This window comes from Dama dama, chromosome 18 (genome assembly GCF_033118175.1).
Source record: "Dama dama isolate Ldn47 chromosome 18, ASM3311817v1, whole genome shotgun sequence".
In the NCBI taxonomy this organism is placed as follows: Eukaryota; Metazoa; Chordata; class Mammalia; order Artiodactyla; family Cervidae; genus Dama; species Dama dama.
The window spans coordinates 61,008,532-61,029,817 of record NC_083698.1 but is presented as its reverse complement, the minus strand read 5'-3'; the positions used below and the strand labels follow the sequence as shown (position 1 = coordinate 61,029,817).

The 21,286-nt window shown below is 36.7% G+C and overlaps 1 protein-coding gene across 1 annotated transcript in view; it reads left to right on the top strand.

Annotated features, from left to right (window-relative positions):
• The window catches only part of AVL9 (AVL9 cell migration associated), a 59,603-nt gene that overhangs the window by 29,139 nt on the left and 9,178 nt on the right, over positions 1-21,286 (top strand). The window contains exons 8-15 of the mRNA XM_061165407.1: positions 418-456; positions 4,823-4,892; positions 5,326-5,858; positions 12,478-12,612; positions 13,752-13,971; positions 16,535-16,652; positions 19,142-19,195; positions 19,709-19,797. Of these exons, the coding sequence (XP_061021390.1) occupies positions 418-456; positions 4,823-4,892; positions 5,326-5,858; positions 12,478-12,612; positions 13,752-13,971; positions 16,535-16,652; positions 19,142-19,195; positions 19,709-19,797 (1,258 nt within the window). The remainder of the gene's footprint in view (positions 1-417; positions 457-4,822; positions 4,893-5,325; positions 5,859-12,477; positions 12,613-13,751; positions 13,972-16,534; positions 16,653-19,141; positions 19,196-19,708; positions 19,798-21,286) is intronic.

Genomic DNA, 21,286 nt, shown 5'->3' with positions numbered 1-21,286 from the left:
ATCTCTATACTTAATGTCTTTTGACTGGGGCATACACACATTGATTGTTCCCTTAACACGTATAGTGAGTATCTGTCTGCTCTGTGAGGTTCTTTTTTTTACATTTCATTTACAAACAGAAGTAAATGAATAGTACCTTCCCTTTAAGGGGCTTGCAGATATTTCAAGCAAAAAATGGCACAACTTCCTCCCAAAAGTCCAATTTGATAGTGATATAAGTGGTACTCACATTTTTTAGAGAACTCAAATACTTAATTTCTCAGTATAAGTTCATAATTTTCAATTATTTTTAAAGAACTAGAATTATTTAATATTATTGACTCAATGTTACATGGTTATGTTTGAGGAGGGACAAAGGCAAATGAATAATAGGCTTGGATTTCTTATTTTAATACAATATTTTTTTTCTTTCTTCAGGTTCTAATCCTATTTAAGCTAATTCTTCTTGAAAAAAAGGTGAGATTTGATGGATGGAATATTTTACACTTATTGGCATTTCTTAAAACTAAAGTATAAATTAAGACTTTTTTGGCTATCAAATTGCAGTGAGCTAAAGTACATATTCTTTTTTACTACTATAGCAGTGTGAATTCGTGCAGTGTTTTCTGGGGGCAGTTTGATAGCATTCAGTTATCAAGGTGGTTTTGACTATGTCGGTAATAGAGAACTCTATGTATGTATGCGTATGTGGCTGTGCTGTGTTGACACGTGGAATCTTAGTGACCTGACCAGGAATGGAACCTGCACCCTCTGCAGTAGAAGTCCAGAGTCCTCCCCTGGACCACCAGGGAAGTCCCCAAAACTCAGTCTAAATTGACTTAAAAAATGTATTGCTTTGCTTCAGACTCGAGAGTATGTTGACTGAATGGTTTGATAATATAATTAAGTACCTAGATTTTTTTCATCTCTTTGCTCTACAGTCCACAGTGCTAGCTTTATCTTGAGCTTGATTTCCCTTGTAGTATAGGATTACTGCCAACAGTAGTTGAGCTATATGCTGCCTCAGCTATATGCTAGTGACAGAGATAATATCTTTTCCCTAATCACTTAATGAGAATTCTTCCCTTTAATTCATCTGGGCCTGTGAGACCATATGCCTACCCAGAACCAATAATTGTTGCTGAAGAAATGTCTGTATTGATTGGCTTAAGCCTGGGCTCCAGATACACTGTCTGGTACAAAGGGATGGGATTGCCATGATTTTAGATAAAAAATTATAAGGGATTTTAGACCAGGGTCTGCACACTTAAGCCCCAGGGCCAAATCTGGCCCACCACCTATTGTTGTAAGTAAAGTTTTATTGCAACACAGTTTCAGCCATTCTTCAGCTTATTGTTTATGGCTGCTTTTGAACTACAGTGGGAGAGTTAAGTAGTTGGAACCGAGACCAAATGGCCCACAAATGAAAAATGCTTACTATCTCACACTCTATAGAAAGTTTGCTGACCTTTGGTTTAGACGAGTCAGGAGCCATCCCTGGATCTGTGGTCAGTATTACTGTGCTCAATAGAGATGGAATGGATGTTGGAGGGTCAGCCATTCACAATGTCCAGTATAATTAATTATCATAAAAATGTTTACCATTTGGCCCAGTAATTGTCCTCTTAAGAGATTTGTTTTCCAGAATTTACCTGAGCTGACACAGAGCTCTAAGAGATTCTTTCACAGAATCGTTTTTAATAATAAATTATCAATGAATAACTTAAGTTTTATCTTGTATATCCAAACAACAAAAAAGATTCTGAGTGGTTTTATTGTCGTAAAGATGTTTCATAGCATGTTAAGTGAAAAATGATGATCCAACTACATATCAAGCCCAGGATTCTGATTTTATAAATAGATTGTATTTATTCATTGAAAAGAGATTGGAAGGAAAGACAGCAACAGTTTGGTGACCATGTATATTTTTTAAGAAGGAAATACTTTTCTGTATTCTGGTTTTCTAAACGAATATGTATTCTTTCTTCAAACAGGAAAGTAAATTTAAAAAAAAGAATGAAACATGTACTAGTGCAATATTTCAACCTTTAAAAAAAGCTTAGTTGTAAAATACACATAACGTATAATTAACCATCTTAACCATTTTTAAGTGTGCAGTTTCTTAGCATTAAGTATGTTCACGTTGTTGTGGTATTCTGTCCTCAGAACTCTCTTCATTGTGTAAAACCGAAACTCTACCCATTAAACAATAACTCCGCTTTCACCCTTCTCCCACCACTGGCGATCACCCTTCTACTTTCTGTCTCTATAAATTGGACTGTTCTAGGTTTATCACAAGTGAAATCATATGTGTTTGGCTTTTTTCTTTTAGCACAGTGGCCTCAAGGTTCATCCATGTACAACAGATGTCAGAATTTCCTTCCTTTTTGAGGATGAATAATATTCCATTGTATGTACATATGACATTTTTTTATCCCTTCATTCATTGATGGACACTTGGATTGCTTCTACCTTTTGGCTCTCATGAATAACACTGCTGTGAACATGGGCCTGTGTAAATGTCTTCAAGACCTTGGTTTCAGTTTTTTGGAGTATATACCTAGAAGAGACATCTCTGAATCACATGGTAGTTCTGTTTTTAATGTTTTGAGGAACTGATGTATTTTCCATAGTGGCAGCACCATTTTACATTCCTACCAACAGCACACAAGGGTTCCAATTTATCCACATTCTATCCAGCATTTGTTATTTGCTTGTTTTTTGATAGTAGCCATCCTAATAGGTATGCGGTAGTATCTCCTGGTTTTGATTCACATTTTCCTAATAATTAGTTATTGTGAGCACCTTTTCATGTTTTTGTTGGCCACTTGTGTGTCTTCCTTGGAGAAATGTCTTCCCTAATCCTATACCCATTTTTAATCAGGTTTGGTTTTTTGTTGTTTTGTTGTAAGTTTCAAATTTTTATTGCAACTTATAATTTTAAAAAAAAAATGTTTTTCAACACAGTGCACATGGTTATATATATCTGAAAAAAATTTTTGCAAAATAATACTTAGTCTAGCCACATGCAGTGGCATTTATGATCAACTAGGCTTTATTTAACATGGCAAATCATAGGTATACCCTTTTTATATTCACTTGATAAAGATATCCTTTAATGCAAGTCTTGGTGTCTCTGTATTTACACACTACTCCCTAAATCATCAGTGTTTAAGGAGAGGACAGGTGATTGTGGGCACCATGCTTTATTAGATATGACTTAGTGCTACTAAATGATTTAATTGTTAAAGCAAAGAAAAAAACTCATCTCAGCAACTATATGCTTGTTTTTTCATCTAATTTAATTATCACTGGTGTTCCTCATAGCTCAGTTGATAAAGAACCTGCCTGCAATTCAGGAGACTTCGGTTCGATTCCTGGGTCAGGAAGATCTCCTGGAGAAGGAAATGGCAACCCGCTCCAGTATTCTTGCCTGGAGAATCCCATGGATAGAGGAGCCTGGCGGGCTACAGTCCACAGGGTCATAGGAGTTGGACACGACTGAGTGACTTTCACTGCAGTGTTAGTTTTAGTTTCGTATCTAACTGAACCCTGTCCCTCAATTTTTATTCTGAAAACCCTACAAGAAAGTTGATAGAATAATTTTCTAATGGACACTTTACATCCTTCATCTGTATTTATGAGTTGTTAGCATTTTGCCACTTTTGCATTCCATTGTTTTATATATGTTCATTCTTTCCCCTGAATCGTCATAATTTTCAACTAATTTGTAGAACCATAGTACTTCATTCCTAAACATTTTCAGATATATTTCTTAAGAATAAAGGTATATTCCTGGGGCTTCCATGGTGGCTCAGTGGTAAAGAATCGACCTGCCAGTGTAGAAGACATGGGTTCAATCCCTGATCCAGGAACGTCCCACATGCTGTGGAACAGCTAAGCAAGCCTGTGTGCCCTAGAGCCCATGCTCCACAAGAGACGCCACCACAGTGAGAAGCTGTCACACCACAACTGGAGAGTAGCTCCAACTCTGCAACTAAAGAAAAAGCCCACACAGCAATGAAGACCCAGCACAGCCAAAAATAAATAAATAAAATGTTTTAAAAAAGAATAGGGTATATTCCTACATAACAAGAGTATTTTCATATTCAAGAAATTTAACATTGAGATAATAAATGATATCTAATGTACAGTGCCTTTTCAGATTTCCCCAGGTGTCATAATAATGTGCTATAAACTGTTTGCTTTTCTTAATCTGAGGACCATGGATCATGTATTGCATTATTAGCTCTCTTTAATCTCAAACAGTTTTACCACCTCGCTTCTTGTTTTGTTTCTCTGTTTTTATGACATGGATTTTTTTTTTTTAATAATCCAGATTAGTTGCATTTTAATATTAGATTCATATGATTATTTTCCTTTGGCTCATTTCAGATTAAACTTTTTTGGCAAGAATATTGTATAGGTAGTGATGTGTCTTTCTGGGGCATCATATTTGGAGGCCCATAAACTGCTTGTTCTCTTATTGGTGATATGAAGTTTGATCATTTGACTAAGGTGGTGATTGCCAGGTTTCTTCATATTAGTACTTGTTATTTTCCTTTGCAATTAATAGGTGAACTGTGGGATGATAAATTTGAAGCTAATGTGAATATCCTGTTGCCCAAGAGCCTTGCACAATAGTTTCAGCATCCGTTGGTAATTTTTACTTGAACCATGATTTTCTGATTCTGTCATAAATTCTGTATTTATTAGCTGTTATACTTCCATAAAGAAGAGTTTTCTTCTCTCCCTTCTTTGCTTCTTTGCTTTTTTCTTTTTTTTAAAGTGTCATTGTGGACTCGTGGATTTTCTAATTTAATTTTGATTGATTCCATTTCAGGTTCTCTTTTATATTTCTCCAGTGAATAAATTGGTGGGTGCCCTGATGACTGTGTTATCCCTTTTTCCAGGTAAGAGGGTAGCAGTTTCCACTCTCTTACTCTTACTGGACCTTTGAATGATAAAACTTTTCAAGGACAAAGTGGTTAAGGTCACTGCCTGTTTTAATAGGATATTTTCACTTTGGCAATAGATTTCTCTTTTGTCTGAGATTTTCTTGTTTTCAATTAAAATTTGAGCGAGCATAGCTCATTAAAATTTTTTATAGGAGTTCCACTATTTAAAGCAGAATACACAGCTCTTCGGAGAAGGCAATGGCAACCCACTCCAGTACTCTTGCCTAGAAAATCCCATGGATGGAGGAGCCTGGGGGGCTGCCGTCTATGGGGTCGCACAGAGTCGGACACGACTGAAGCGACTTAGCAGCAGTAGCAGCAGCACACAGCTCTTATCTTCTAATATCTTATTCTAAGCCAAACTGTTCTCCAATATTGTATGTTTTAGGCATGATTGAACATGGACTCAGTGACAGTTCTCAGTACAGACCCCGAAAGAGTATGTCTGAAGATGCTGGGCTTCAGGAAAGTAATCCCCCTGCAGATGAATTTGTTTGTATGCCTGCTTCTGACATTTCAAATACCAACTTGGGAACTGTCAAGAAAATCCTGGGAAACCATGGAGGAGATGCAGCCATCAAGACTGAAGAACCTTTGTTCCAGGTAGAAGATGATAGCAGTGAACAAGAAGCCAGTGATAGCAATCAATATCTGAAACCTCCTTCTCGCCCATCTCCAGAGTCTTCAGAAAGTGACTGGGAGACCTTAGATCCTAGTGTCTTAGAGGACTCCTCCTTGAAAGAACGAGAACAGGTGGGGTCAGAACAGACAAACTCATTTCCAAAGGACTCTTTGCCCTCAGATAGTCCTCCGATTACTGTTCAACCTCAAGCTAATACCGGCCAGGTGGTCCTGATACCAGGGCTGATTTCTGGCTTGGAGGAGGACCAGTATGGCATGCCCCTGGCCATCTTCACAAAGGTAAGAGTTAACGTCCTTTATTAATGCCCATAAGGATAGCACAAAATCCTTTCAGAATTTAACTCTCAGTGTTGAACACATTTAAGTCTGCAAATTCTCATTGAAAACTGTAAAATAACATAGCAGATGTGTAGTACTATGACATTTGTGACCATGATGTAAGACTGCAGGGGATTTTGATTAGTTTGGAAACTGAGGTCAGCAATCACTGTGTTTGGTGTTTTTCATTAGTCAGGTTTACCTTCGGGGGAAAAAAACAAACCAGCCTTGATTACATTTAATGAGTGTATATTAAAATACCATAATTCCAAAAGCTGCAATTTTATAAGAAAGAATAAAAAGCTGAGATGGCTAACTTAAATATTAGTACCCTTCATAGATATAATATACTGTTTTGGTTAACTGGCCTTAAAAATTAATCTTTAATCTTTTTATGGAAAAACATACAAAACATATTTCTAATTTTTTTAAATAATTTAAACACACCATAGTAAAACAAATTGCATCTTTGATTCAGTATCTTATTTCTAGGATATCATTTCTTTATGTCAGTAATACTATATTAGGATTCTGGAAGCTACATTTGAGGGTTTTTTTTTTTTTAATCCTAACAGGAGAAGCTACTTTATTGTCATTCATGAATTATTTTTTTTTATGAAGAAGATGAAAAGTCCCATTTCATTTTTCAGTCAAAGTATTTATTACCTTCCTACGTGCCAGGCCCTGTACTAGGTTCTAAATTCTTGTATCCATGGCTTTTCAGTTTAACCATGAAAGACAGATACATCTGTCCGGTAACTAGAACAAAGTTTATGTTTTTCTCTAAATACCTTCCTTTATGCTGGAAGTAAAACTTTATATGGAAAAGAAAATGGATAGCATTGACTTGACATCAATTCTTCTCCACTATGTGATAAATTCTTTCTGGGTTTATCCAATTTTACAAATAAGTATTTGCCCCAAGTCAGTATTGCTGAATAGTTAGCAGAAAATGCTGTCTTTGTTCATTTTGTGGTCTGTTAGGGGACGCTGAAATTATCTTAATTGGTTTCTTGATTGAACTAATGCATATTTGCTTAAAACTGGAGTTTAGGAGTCTGGGGAGAAAACTCTGGGCCCTCAGACTACTAAGTATACTCAACAGCCACAAATTGTGGGTTTTCTGAACACACATGTGGGTGTCATGACTACCTATACTTTTGGAGCCCTTACTTTTGCGGCTTCACCCACCCACTCTAATTTTTATCATTGTAGAGATACCAGGAGGGAGATTAACTGGGGTGGGGGATTTTGGTTTTGTCTGCAAGGTCGCTGAAGTAAACAAAGCAATGTTAATGTGTTGTATGTGCTGTTAATAAACTGTTTGGCAGAATATTCTCTTTGTGTATGTTATACCAGTACTGAATATATGATGGGCTTACCACCATCATTATGGTAAATTAAACATTTTCCTGTTAGGTTTTCTGTTTTATTATGTAATGATTCAAACCTAACTTTTTAAATCACAGTTTCAAATACAGTTCCTGATTCTTTGATGTCAGTAGCTTTGGGATATGAAATATACTTAAAAATGAGTTGCCTTTAGGCTTTTCTTTTTTCCTTCTCTTGAAGTTCTTAAAAATACTTGTAGAGAAGACCTCGATTAGCAAAGCATTCTGAAAAGTCATTTCAAATGTAGCCAAAGAGAAGCTTGGATGCCCTCAGTATTGCTGAAGTAAGATAGCAAGCTTTGAAGAGAATAATGAGTTGACTGGACCCCTGAATGTGTTAGCATATGAAAGTTATGCTTGAAGAGATTCCAAAACTCCATATTTCCAGTCTTCTCTCTGGGACTTGAAATTGATGGTGCATTTCTTCTCAGTCTTAGAGATGAGGCTTATTACATAAACACTGTAGATACCAGACTCTCAAATATGCTTGAACTTTTCCTGAGAACTGAATCAGGGAGCTAAGGAAGAAAGTAGGTTGCTGAGGGAGAGGAGATGGGACTAGTGGCAACTTTAGGATAGGATTCCGTGGGATGAGGGGAGGGCAATGAGGGAACCAAAGGAGAAAGATGAAAATTTAGAAAATGTACCCATGTATTCATAGATATCTATGGGTGATTTTAGGTATTCACTAAAAAAAATTTTTTTTTCAAAGTGACGTTTTTAACTTTTAAAAGAAGATAAACACCTACTTCTTAGTTTTTTAAATTACATGTATCTGGTACTTTTTAAAATTTAGTAATAACTGTCTCCACCAGAAGATCACTTAATTTAGAATTCTCTTGTTTCAGTCTGTAACTATTTTAGTAAAACAATAAACTTATGAAAGAATTAATAGTAGATGTAGTTGGAAATCAAAATTTTTTCTGCTTCATGCATTAAACTTCTTTATGTATTGCTTCTGAGTTTATATCTGGATTGCTTGCTTACAGGGTGTCATATTCAAATTTAGGGAACCTACAAATAACTTGACGACTAGCTAAAAAGTAGTAGATGCATGTTTTTGAGTTTTATTTAAGTGGCACAACAATTTTTCCCCCTCTTCTCTCAACATTATTTTTAGTTTCATCATAATTTTGCATGAAGTTGTGTTTTATTATTCCTCTGTAATTTTCTGGTTTTGGCTATTCTGCAATATATAAATTCTGTGGATGGATATCTACATTGTTTCTAGTTTCTGGTTACTACAAATAACACTTCTATTAAATTCTTATTCAGTAATCTTGGCTGTATACGTGCAAGCATTTCTTTAGGAGTCAGTGCTTAGAAGTGGGAATATGGATTATAAGGAATGGGTAGATTAGCTTTACTAGAATAATTCCAAACTGTTTTCTACAGTGGTTGTGACAATTTCTATTCCCACAGCAGTGTATTAGAGTTACCTTTGATTCACATTCTCACCAATGGTTGTTATTGTCAAACCTCCTAATATTTAGCCAGTCTGATGGTATCTCGTGGCTAAATTTGTCCTTTTTTCAGTAGTCACTGTTGAGGCTGACCATCTTTTCATATTCTTGGTAACCTTTTGAATTTCCTTTTGTGTAATAATTGTTCAAACCTTCTGGATTGTCTCCCTCATTGTCATGATTTGTGAGACTGCAGGCTTTGTAGTTTTGACTTCCACATTTTGGGTTTTGTCTGCCTGGAATTCATTTTTGTGTATGTTGAGGAAGGGCGTCTGTCTCTGTGCTTCGTTGCTGCTTCATCCATGCATCTGTCTATCCTTGGGTCAGTCCCGCACTGTGTTAATCACCATTATGTCGTGTCAGGCAGAGAAAAGGCTTCTCCTCTTGCTATTGTTCTTCAAGAGTTTCTTAGCCCTTTGCATTTCCACATCAATTTCAGGATCAACTTAGGTTCTTACTTATACTTAAGATTTAAATAGGGGTTACCTTTAAGTGCTAGATAGAGTTTGGAGAAAACTGACATGCCCACAGCAAGGAGGCTTGCGGTTCACAAACATGCTTATCATCTCAGACCTGAGAGATAAGAAAGTGGCAGTTGGTCCTAATGACATCGTAGCCCTTCCCAGGTCACAATGGAGAAGGCAGTATGCTTTTGAAGTGCTGTAACAGATCAGCTCACAACAGGTCTTCCAGATTTACCAAGCTGAGTTGTGTTTTTTGATGCCATCCATTTCTTAGTTTTAATCATGATCAAAAAACAAATATAAGATTTATCTGCTTTACCATTTTTAAGTGCACAATTATGTGATTTTAAGTGTATTCTCATGGTTGTACTACAGATCTCTAGAACTTTCTCATCATGCAAAACTGAAAGTCTGTATTCTTTAAACCACAGTTTCCCATTCTCCCCTCACCCCAACCCTTGGCACCCATCATTGTTTCTATGAACTTAACTACTTTTAAATACTTACATAAGTGGAATCGTACAGCATTTATCTTTTGTGACTGGCCTATTTCAGTTAACATAATATCCTCAAGGTTCATCCGTGTTGTAGCGTATGACAGAATTTCCTTCCTTCTTAAGGCTGAATCGTATTGCATTGTATGCATCTACCGCATTTTCCTTATCCGTTTATCCATCAGTGGGCATTTGGGTTGCTTCTGCATTCTGGCTATTGTGAGTAGTGCTGCTGTGAGCATAGGTGTGCAAACATCTCTTCAGTTTCTTTTTTTGGCCATTATATACCTCAGCCCTCATGCAGAAGTTAAACACCCTGGGAAAGTGGAAGGTGGTGGTGTGTTGGGTGTAGAGGCTGCTGTGTTTAATGTACTCAGACTTGCTGCCACTGTGCATTGGAGACCTTTAAAAGGTTTAGGCTAGATTGACCATCGGTAAAGGTGACACTGCTAAAATTTTAAGGTTATTTTGAACTACTGTTTAAAATAATTTTATAAATCTGCAATGCTTTCACATGGTTCAATATGCAGAAGGTTCCAAAGCATCTATAATAATAAAAAATCTCTCTCATTCCATTCCCTGCTACTCAGAGAATAGCAGGAAATTTGTTCCCCTCTCCATTGGCAACCAACCTTACCTAATCTATGTGTTTTTTTTTTTTAACAAAATATTCCGTGGAGATGAACTTCATCATGTACTGCAGGGTACTCCATCATATAGAAAAACATTTATTCATTGCCCTAGTCATGAATAGTTAGGATTCCTGTCGTTTGCAATAAGTAATGCTGCAATAAGTAACTTTTTACAAATCTCACACATGAACAGGTGTTTCTGTAGGATAAATTGTAAGAAGTAAAATACTGGGTCAAAGAATATGGATATGTGTAATATTTTAAGGACTGTATTTCTTCATTTAAAAAAAAACAAAACTTTGAACTATTGACTTTAAAAAAAAAAAAAACCACATGCTTAGTTTTCATGCGACTTAGCCAAGAATTCCACTGCTGACAACAGACCTTTCTCCTTTAACAGAATCAGTTGTGAAATGCAATACTATGAGCAATTGAATCAATCTTTGTAAATATAGGTAGTTCTGAAAGTGCCCTTATCAAGGATTCTCAGTCCTGGCTGGGGGAGGAGTATTCGGGGGAGTCCATATAAAGTTTGAAAGAGCATTCAGCATCGTGGTGTTTGTGTTCAGAAACAAGTAACACGTTTTTAATACGAAGCACACAAGGTAAAGTGAGACCCATGAGTCTACCAGCTGTTTGAGTGATTTGGCGTGAGCAGCATGGATCCTTTCCACCTTTAGTCACAAGAGGGCGTGGGTTGAGAAACACTGTATACTGAATATGTGTAAGGCATAGACATGGATTTATTTTTGCTGCTTCTACTAGTTCACATTTTATAGAGGAGAGGAAAACATTGTTAAGAAGGAGAATAAAACCAGTTTACCAGACATGTATTCCAACTTCTGCAAGTCTTCTCTCATGTCTTCTCCTAATAGCTGGCTGTATGGTACATCCTAGACATAGGGAAGGACATGAAGTAGCAGAAGTGGTGTCTCCTTCCCTCAGAGAAATTCTCATGATGGACACAAGACATTATCTGGATTACTGTGGTTCGGTGTTTTGTTTTGTTTTAAGATGATTAAAATAACAAATAAATAAAACTGTCATCAAACTTGATTGAAAACAAATTCAGGAGTTCAGCAAGTCCTCCCTCCTGGCTTTATACACAAATTATGCCACTTGTTGAGGTCTATCTTGATTTAGAATCTTTCAGCAAAAATTCCATTTCCTCCTTCAGGGCATCATTCCAGTGTTAGCATTCCTTTTTTCTCAGGATACAGGCTTCTTTTGTACACTTAACTCCCTGCTGTGGTTTGGCAGTTAAATATAATTTTCAGGGCAATGGTATTTTCAAATGCAATTCAACTGGAAATTTCAAATACACAACTACTGCCATGGTCATTTTTGCTTTGAACATTTAGTAGCAAATATCTTGAAATACTGTATCATTTTAAATTATAGGACAGTAAAATAATTGCTATGCAGTGCTTTGCTATTCTCATAAGAGTACTTTGGTGGTTATGTGCAAATGCCTGTGTTTTAAAATTTTACTGGAAGAAGGAACAGCTTTCTACTAAACAGCATGTTTTTTAGTGGGCTTAATATTAGTACTTCATTCCTAAATGAAAAAAAAAAAAACCCTAGCTTGTTAGTTACAGTGGAAGCTTTTAAGTTGAACTGAAAGCCTAGTGGTCACTCAAGACAACCTTGTTAGACTACCTTGCCAAGATTTGACCATTCATGGAGCAGGTTAGCAATTAACTGGCCTTAATACAGTCAGGACCTGTGGTTGTTATTATTGGTATATTATTATGTTGAGTCAAAGATCAGCTGTGTTAGGAATAGCATGGGGTTGGGTGAAGATTGGGAGTTTTCTTTCCTACTATTAGCTGTCTAGGCTTGACGAGGGGCTTCCCTGGTGGTTCAGTTGTTAAAGAACCCACCTGCAATACAAGAGACCCAGATTCCATCCCTGAGTGGGGGAAATCCCCTGGAAAAGGAAATGGCAACCTATTCTAGTATTCTAGCCTGGAAAATCCCATGGACAGAGGAGCCTTGTGGGCTACCGTGGCCCAGTCCATGGGGTCGCAAAGAGTTGGACACAACTTAGTGACTAAACCACCAAAACACCAGCCGTTACGAGAGACATGGCTGTTCCATTACTTTTCTAACATTTTCTTCTCTTGTAATTCATAGGGATATCTGTGTTTGCCTTATATGGCACTGCAGCAGCATCATCTTCTCTCTGATGTCACCATTCGAGGATTTGTTGCTGGAGCTACTAACATCCTTTTTCGACAACAGAAACACCTCAGTGATGCCATTGTGGAAGTAAGTTGACGTCTGAGTGCAGGTCCTTGACTGCTGGTCCCTGTTTTTTTAAAATGGAATTTGGGGCATAGTAATAACACTGATAGTGGTCATAGTTGCTTCCTTTGCCAGGCATCCTAAGCGCCTTAGGTATATGAACTTATCTAATTTTCATAACAACCTGTGAGATAGGCATTGTTACTGTCCGTATCACACCTGCGGAAGCTAAGGAACAGAGGGGATCAGACAGCTGCTAAGCGGATGAGCCAGGATTCCTACCGAGGCTATCTAGTCTTAATATAGTCTCACAATAAAAGTGTGTTTATCATTTAAATAGTTTAATATGCCCCAATATCAAGCAGAAGGAGCTAGAGATAAACACTTGATATCTTATTAATATAGAAGAAGTATAAATAATTTGTTAACTTTTACAATTAAAATAATTTTTACAAATGGGTGGGGGGGATTTCAGCCACCCTAAGGTTTCTGTAGTTCCTAACAGAAAGTACCAGAATGTGCTTCCTGGGGAAATGTTTATAATACAATAAATTAAAAATCTGGGATTCAAAGCTATATGGATCCCAATATTGAGGGAGAAAAATACATATATTATACCTTCTAAGACAGAAGGATATAGATGAAAGGACCACAGAGTTTTCTTAAACATTGTTACATTCTAGTTCTGAAGTTGGTTGGCAAGCTGATGGGTATTTATTATTATACTTTAAAACTAACCTGTAAGTTACATATAGTTCTCTCTGTCAAGTATTACATAATAAATATATCCCAAAGTATCTGTGCAGTCAAAGCAAAAATTTTTAGTAATTGTATTTAATTAATTGTATTCATTTCTGTATGATAAAGGTGATTTTTACTGTACATTTCTATATTTTCCAAAATATTTGTCAACATGAATCACTTTTATAATTCAAAATTGAGTATTTATGCATGTAAGAACAAAAACTTAGCATTTTTTAAATAATGAAAAATAAGAAACAACTTCAGGATAAAAAAATCTCTTTCTTAGGCTCATCTTTTGAGAAAGCTATTATTCATATTTTTTATTTCCAGCTCCAACTTCCCAGTAATTACTCTTTAAAGTATGGCATGGATGTCTGCATGAATGCCCAGACTCTGACTTGTACCTGGGTACCCTCTAGGTAGAAGAAGCTTTGATCCAGATCCATGATCCAGAACTCAGGAAGCTGCTCAACCCAACCACTGCAGACCTAAGGTTCGCAGATTACCTAGTGAGGCATGTGACTGAGAACCGGGACGACGTCTTCCTGGACGGCACGGGCTGGGAGGGAGGTGACGAGTGGATCCGAGCCCAGTTTGCAGTCTATATCCACGCACTGTTGGCCGCCACACTGCAGCTTGGTAAGGAGTTCACAGTCACTTTCTCATTTGGTAACTCTGGATGCTTTGAATTGCATAAGAAATAAAGTGATCAGAAAAATTACCTGTCACTCCACATGACTAAGCGACTTCACTTTCACTTTCACTCACTGGAGAAGGAAATGGCAACCCACTCCAGTGTTCTTGCCTGGAGAATCCCAGAGATGGGGGAGCCTGGTGGGCTGACGTCTGTGGGGTCACACAGAGTCGGACATGACTGAAGTGACTAGGCAGCAGCAGCAGCCACACATATAGAATTAACTACTCTTCACAATTTGAGTAATTCATATCCTTCTAGACCTTTTTCTCCAAAGGTCTAGAGAAAAAGAAGGAAATAGCCCACTCCAGTACTCTTGCCTGGAGAATCCTATGGACAGGGGAGCCTGGTGGGCTACAGTCTATAGGGTTGCAAAGAGTCGGACACAACTGAGCGACTAACACACACAGACCTTTTTCTATGCATATGTTTTGGATTTTAGTTTTGTAGTGTTCATGGTAGTCCTTTTGCAAACATGGATCCCATTTTTCATGTTTTTTATAGCTTAGTTTTTCTTTATGATATAAACATGTATCAGAAGAGTAAATGTAGATCTTCATCACTTTTTACATGACTTAGTATTTCACCATATGGAAGGATATATCAGTAGTTGAATGCTATTTATAAACACTGCTTACATGTTTTTAAGATATATGAGGGATGGAAAAAAAATATTTAAAAAAAATAGAAATCATTGGAGATCACATTCTGAGTGATTAAACCTTCAAATTTTTCCATTCTAATAGTATCCCTATTAAATAGTTAAAATGGATCATGCAAACATAGAATCACTCCTGTGTTAAAATTCTCATTCCCCACAGAAATGAATATATTCAAAGAGAAAATGAAGCTCTGCAATGAGCTTTCACACCTGGGATACCTGCCACCCTGCACATTAGCAAATCAGTAGATTTGGTAGTGATGGTGGTGAGGTTGTTAAAAGCATATAGAGCTTCTGTTTTTCCTCCTTCTCAATGATCTCTCCAACTGTTTCCAGGTTGCTTTTTTAAAAATTGTAGTGAAATCCATAAAATTTACCATCTTAACCATTTATTAGTGTCATTAAGTCCCTTCACGTTGTGGTGTCAGTAGATGTTTAAATCAACCCCGCTGCTGCCACCTCCTAGATTAGTTCTTCCAATAGTATATGTAGAGTTTTAAATCCAGGCTTCAGGCATGTTCTTCATTCATTAAGAAATCTATGGAGTGACTCCTTATTTGTTAATGGGTTTTTTTTTTTTTTTTAATGTCTGCCTCTTCTACAATTGTAGCAACTGAGATCCCCAAATTAAATCCTCTAATCCAGAATCACTCAGTTTATCTAGCAAGAAAACCCAAGTCTTCACTAGTCATGTATGTTCCTGAGTAATTAATTTACTTCTTAAAAATATTTTCCTGAGTACACAGTAGCTACGTACTTTCAGAGGGAACATTTAACATGTGTGGAGACCCTCCCTTGTGTTTTTTTTGAGCACTTAACATCTACTAACTCATTTTATCGTCCCAACAATCTTAGAGGTAGATACCATGTCATCCTCATTTTACAGACTTGAGAAACTGAGGCACAGAGAGGTTAAATAACTTGCTCTTCCCCCTGGTAGGAGACTGAGCTGGACTTCAACCCAATTAGTCTGGTTCACACCCAAGCTCTTAAAGGAAATTTAGCCCAATGAGCTGATTGATGAATATGTTCTTAAAAGCACTTCCTTATGGTGCATATAGAACCATGAATGTTCTTCTCTTCCTCTCCCAGCAACGAAAGTCATGTGTTTCACCTTCAAAGCAAGCAACTTGGAATTAATATATGAAGCAATAGCCATTTGAATCAGTTCTCCTAACCTTTTCTGCTCTTCCAAGTAGAAGAAGCACTGTGGATTGAAGCTTCCTCTTGATAGAGATGAAGCCAGAAAGTTTTATGCATTAAATATATGAAAATCCCCTTATTAAGTATTTTGACCATGAAATGCTTGGACACTCAAGAGTGAGTTTCACCAAATAGTAAGATAAAGAAAAAAGAATGAAAAAAAAAAAGAATGGCTAAAAAGAACCAATTATTCTTTCTAATTTCCTTTCTTAGAAAATAGTATTTGTGAAAATATTTTTAAAAAAATACCCTAATTGCCTACTCCATATATATATGTCAGTATGTTTAACCCACTCTAGTCTGTAGTTTTTAATAAACAGTACTATGCCTCCTTACCTTGGTGAGGAGAACATGGAAATATTTTGGAGATTTTAGGAACCTTAGAAAATATTTGGCTCAAGCCCCTTATTTTCTAGTAAGAAAAATGAAATTCCAAGTGATCAAGTGACTTAGCAAAGGCCACATAGCTTCTTACTAGGGTTTTGGAACTTGACCCAAGTTTTCTGACATCTGGTAGGCTTTCTCCCCAAGAAAGCAGCAGGGGACAGGGAGGCTAAAGCTATTTCTTTACTGTTATTGGTTATTAATCTTTATAACCCTGCCTGGCTACAGTCCAGCCCAACTTTCAAATATTTACTTGACAGATAACGAAAAGATCTTATCGGACTATGGGACGACCTTTGTTACAGCCTGGAAGAACACTCACAACTACAGGGTCTGGAACAGCAACAAGCATCCAGCACTTGCAGAAATAAATCCGAAGTAAGCACATCCTCTACAGGGTGATAGAGGTGGTTGACTTACTAAGGGTTTCTGAATAAAGAAAATCATGTCTGAACTCTGATGATACTGTGAATATCTTCAAGAATCCCTTAAATAGATTTTTTATAAAAAAGGCTCCCAAGTACAGGGAAGCAGCTGAAAACTGCTTCCCTATTCACACTTCTTAATCACAAAGCACAAGGCATTTTGGAAGCACTAACCTTTCTCCCAGCTTCCAGTATAATTCGGAGATGAAAGTCCTAGCCTGTGGGGATGCTCGTATGTCATATCGCCTCAGCAGAATGGTCAAGCAAGATAGAAGCCTTGAGGGAAATAGCACTGGTTAAAACTGAGAGGTTATTGTAAAATATGAAGTGTGAACAACTAAAGTCAATATTTGAATTCCTAGATAATCGGTAAAATCTGGTGCCATTTCCATATCAGATTCTAAGATCCAACAAAATTTAATACCTGTCATAATATTGACTGTTGACTGGGCAAAGACTTTATTCCACGTAAAAGGCATTTAAATGTGCTAGAGAATTGGGCCATTAAGAAAAAATACCATGTGAATGGGAGAGTGGCGTCTAAGGAGATCAGTTGATATAATGTGTACATATTGGGAACTTCTAAATTAAAGGATTTTAATTTCTTTATGATATAAGTATACATTGAACTTTTGTTTTCATTTGTGGTTTTTTGTGTATGTGTTTTTTAATTAATTTTTATTGGAGTATCATTGCAGCATTATGTTTCACTTGTATTTTAAACTTCTTCATGAAAATATGACAAAAATCAACTTAGTACTGATTACCATATTATTTAGAAACTAGGGTAAGCTTGACTTGGGAACGTGCTTTAGTGGGGCTGCACACACAAAATCCAGGGATTTATGTCGTTGTAACTTGCAGAAGCATCTGCAAGGAAGCAGGGCTTGGGAGAACATGTCTGCTAAACTTACCATCAAGAACCATGACTAGGTTCAGGCAGTTTTGGTGACTTTAGTCCTCACACTGGGCTATGGCAGAAACCTAGATTGCCATTTGGATGTGGTAAAAACATAGAGAATTAAAAGGCAGATACACTGTAATGGAATTAAATGAAAGGACTAAGTTCAAAGTTTTCTCCCTCTCTAACCGCAAGGTCTGTGTTCCAAAGAGTAATGAAGAGAAACAGACGTGAGCTCGCTTGCCCATGGCGCTGGTTGTAGTGGTGCTGGGGGAGTGACCGTTCACAGGTCTGGCTCCTCCCCTGGGGCTCTGTTAGCCTGGACAGATCTTTACTCAGCTGCTGCATCTGCTGTGGTGCCTTTAACTTGAAGCAGCGCTACAGATTTTAATGTAGGTCCTTATGAGGATTAGCTGGCATGTGTTTTAAAGGATTGTAAAAACAGTACTTTTAGAACTATGTAAATAATTGAGGTTATTTAGGTTGAGGAGAAAGAAAGCTGAAGCAAAAAGACCAGAAAATTAGATAGAGAAATTATGCAGATATGATAGCCAGCAGATTTTCAGCATTTTCACCAAATTAAAAACAAGAAATGATAGGCTTCAGCTGTCATCAGGGGGTATAATTTAGAAACATTCAAAACTAAATGTAAGGTTTGAGATCTTTGAAACCCTTTCTTCCACTCCTAAAGATTAGAAAATTAAGTCCTCTCAATGCTTTCAACTGATGATTTGGAAATCCAGAAAAAAGAGAGGTTGTTATGTATGCTTAATGTGACCAATAAATAAATTTGTTATCATTTGAAAAGCCATAATAGCATTTTTTTATTTTAATTGGAGGCTAATTACTTTACAATATTGTGGTGGTTTTTGCCATACATTCACATGAAAGAGCCACATAATAGCATTTTGATGTTTTAATAAGTGGCTGCAAATTTTACCAGGGTCACTTTTTTGGGGGGGGGGTAACTTTCTTTGTTAGACATTGACAGAAAGACCCCTGCCTTGTGTATGAGTTAAGAATCTGAATGTTTACTGATTCCTTGTTTTATAGTGTAATGTTGATCAGGTTACCTGATTTTTATATATACTATTTCCCTAAGATCTGCACTTTGAGTTGCTTTTCTGATAACACAGATTAAATCATCCTTTAACCAATAGGACCCATTTATAAGATGGCCAGAATCAAGCCATGGCCAAAGTCAGAGATTCTATCCCTGACTGTCCCAGGAGTTTTTTTAAAATGTTGGTGCTTGGGCCCCACCTCAGACCAAAGAAGAACATTAGGGCGGCACTAACACAAACCAACCCCACCCAAGAAAAAAACATGTATTTTACAAGCAGAGTACATAAGCTGAGAGAGACTCCCGTGACTGTGAGTGGAGAGCTGTGATCAGAACCCTATTTCCGGTATCGCGTTTGGAGCACTGCCGCCCGCCTGAGTCACCCCAGTGCAGTTTCCTGATACTTCCTTGTGATAACTCTGTGGTGCAGCTTTGTTGGTGAGAGACCCATAGTCTAAACTCAAACTTTGTTTTACAGCCATCCTTTCCAAGGACAGTACTCAGTGTCAGACATGAAGTTAAGATTCTCACAGTGAGTATTTAGGGAAAATCCTAGGAACATTCTTCTGTCTGAATTCATGCCATGTGTTTCATCGCTAATTGGGAATTGTTTTTCTCCACTTCATAGACTTGTGCTTCAAATAGTAACCAAATATGTGCATAACGTTCTCTAGCTCAGCAGTGTGTATGTTTCAAAATGAAAACACTGCTGTTTCATGGAGAATGGTGTGAACTAATAGCAGGATTTGCCATTTTTATTCTGGTGAAGTAACTTTAGCAAATTATGACCATACGAATTATGTATAACCATACATCCTTATGTCCTTACACCACTTTCTGGCTCATCTGTATAGTTTTTTAAAATTTTCTGAAAATTTCTGTACTTAAAATATTAGTAAATTAATTGATGTATAACAAATAATGAATTATTTATCTTCATTTCTCAGTTCTGATTTGGGGGATGATTATAGAGTGGTTAATGTATATGTTAGTAATTTTTTTTTTTTTTAACTGTACTTACTTAACATTTCTCTCCTTTACTCAGTTCTGTTCAAAACAGTGAACGTGGCAAAAAACTTGGAAACGTCATGGTTACAACAAGTCGGAATGTTGTACAAACAGGAAAAGCTGTTGGTAAGGATGTCTTAGGCAGGAACAGATTGGAATCATAAAACATCTCTTCTCTATCCTCAGTATGTCACTGATAAAAACATAAAGTTGTAGACATGTGTATATCACATAATAGTGCAAGATGGTTGAATATACAGAGGTTTTTCTTTTTAATTTTGGTCTTATTCATTAAAACAATTCTTGTGACACTAGATAATGCCAAACCAAGTTTAGCAAATGTTGTCATATCTATTCTGTTATCAGGAGTCAAACTTCTCTGGATTTCTCCCTCTGTCCCCTGAGCTGCCCACAGTTCTTTATAAATAGTAGAGTATTATTTATATAATAATAAAGTAGGCATTAGGAGCAGCTGTCTTTTAAGGTAGTATCACACAGTAAAGAAGATCAGTGAAAACCAACAATTGTTTTTATGAAAAGATCACATTAATGATATTTCTACAGACTAGTAAAGAGAAAAAGAAGATACAAATGACCAGTATGGGGCATGAAAGAGGGGATACCACTACAGATCTTACAGAAATTAAAAGGGAATACTATGAATAATCTTGTGCCAGTTTTTCAACTCCTTAGATGAAATCTACAAAATCCTTGAAAGACTCAAATTGCCAAAATCAATGCAGTAAAAATATAGAAAATATGAATAGCCCTAAATATATTAAATAAATTGAGTTAAAGTTTAAAGGCTTGCTACAAGTTTTTAAATGTAATCTAAGCCCTGGTGGCTTCACTTACGAATTTTATCAAACAGTTAAGGAATAATGCTAATTTTATACAAACTCTTTTAGAAAGTAATGGTTGAGGTAATACCTTCCAACTTGTTTTATGAGGGTGTATTACCCTGATACCAAAACCAGACGAATGGTTGTTAGGTATACCCTTCTGTACCTAGCTTTTTTCACTTTGGCTGTTTTGAAGATTATTCCATCTCTTTTTCTAAAGAAATTTCTTGTTCCTTCTTTCCTATATTTTTAATTGTTTACTTTTATACTATTTCAAACTTAAAGAAATAATGCAACAGTGTCCAGGGAACTCCCAGTTATCTCAGGTGCCCAGTTATTTACACTCAGCTACTTTTGTCTTGTAATACCAGTATTAAAAATAGGGCCCATTTCATTCCTTAGCTTCTGAGAGCTTACTGAACACAACTCTAAAGCCCCAGAACTAGGTGATCTCTGTGCCAGGGCCCTCCTAGCTCTAATGTCCTGTACATCTGGAGATGGGTAAGAGAACTGTTCTACAGACTTAAAGACAAACGCAAGATACACAGTCCTATCACCCCTGTACAAGGGAATAGAATTAAATATATAAGCATTTATTTCCATACAATATTATACCTTTGATTTATTTTGAATTCTTTGTTTTTGGTAGAAAAATTCTACTTCATCAAAGGTATATGATGTCAGTTAATCTTTTTTGATGCTGCTGCTATTTAAATTCTGTGACCTGTTCCCTTCTTCCACATTCCCCTCTCCAAGAACAGTGAGTGTGTATG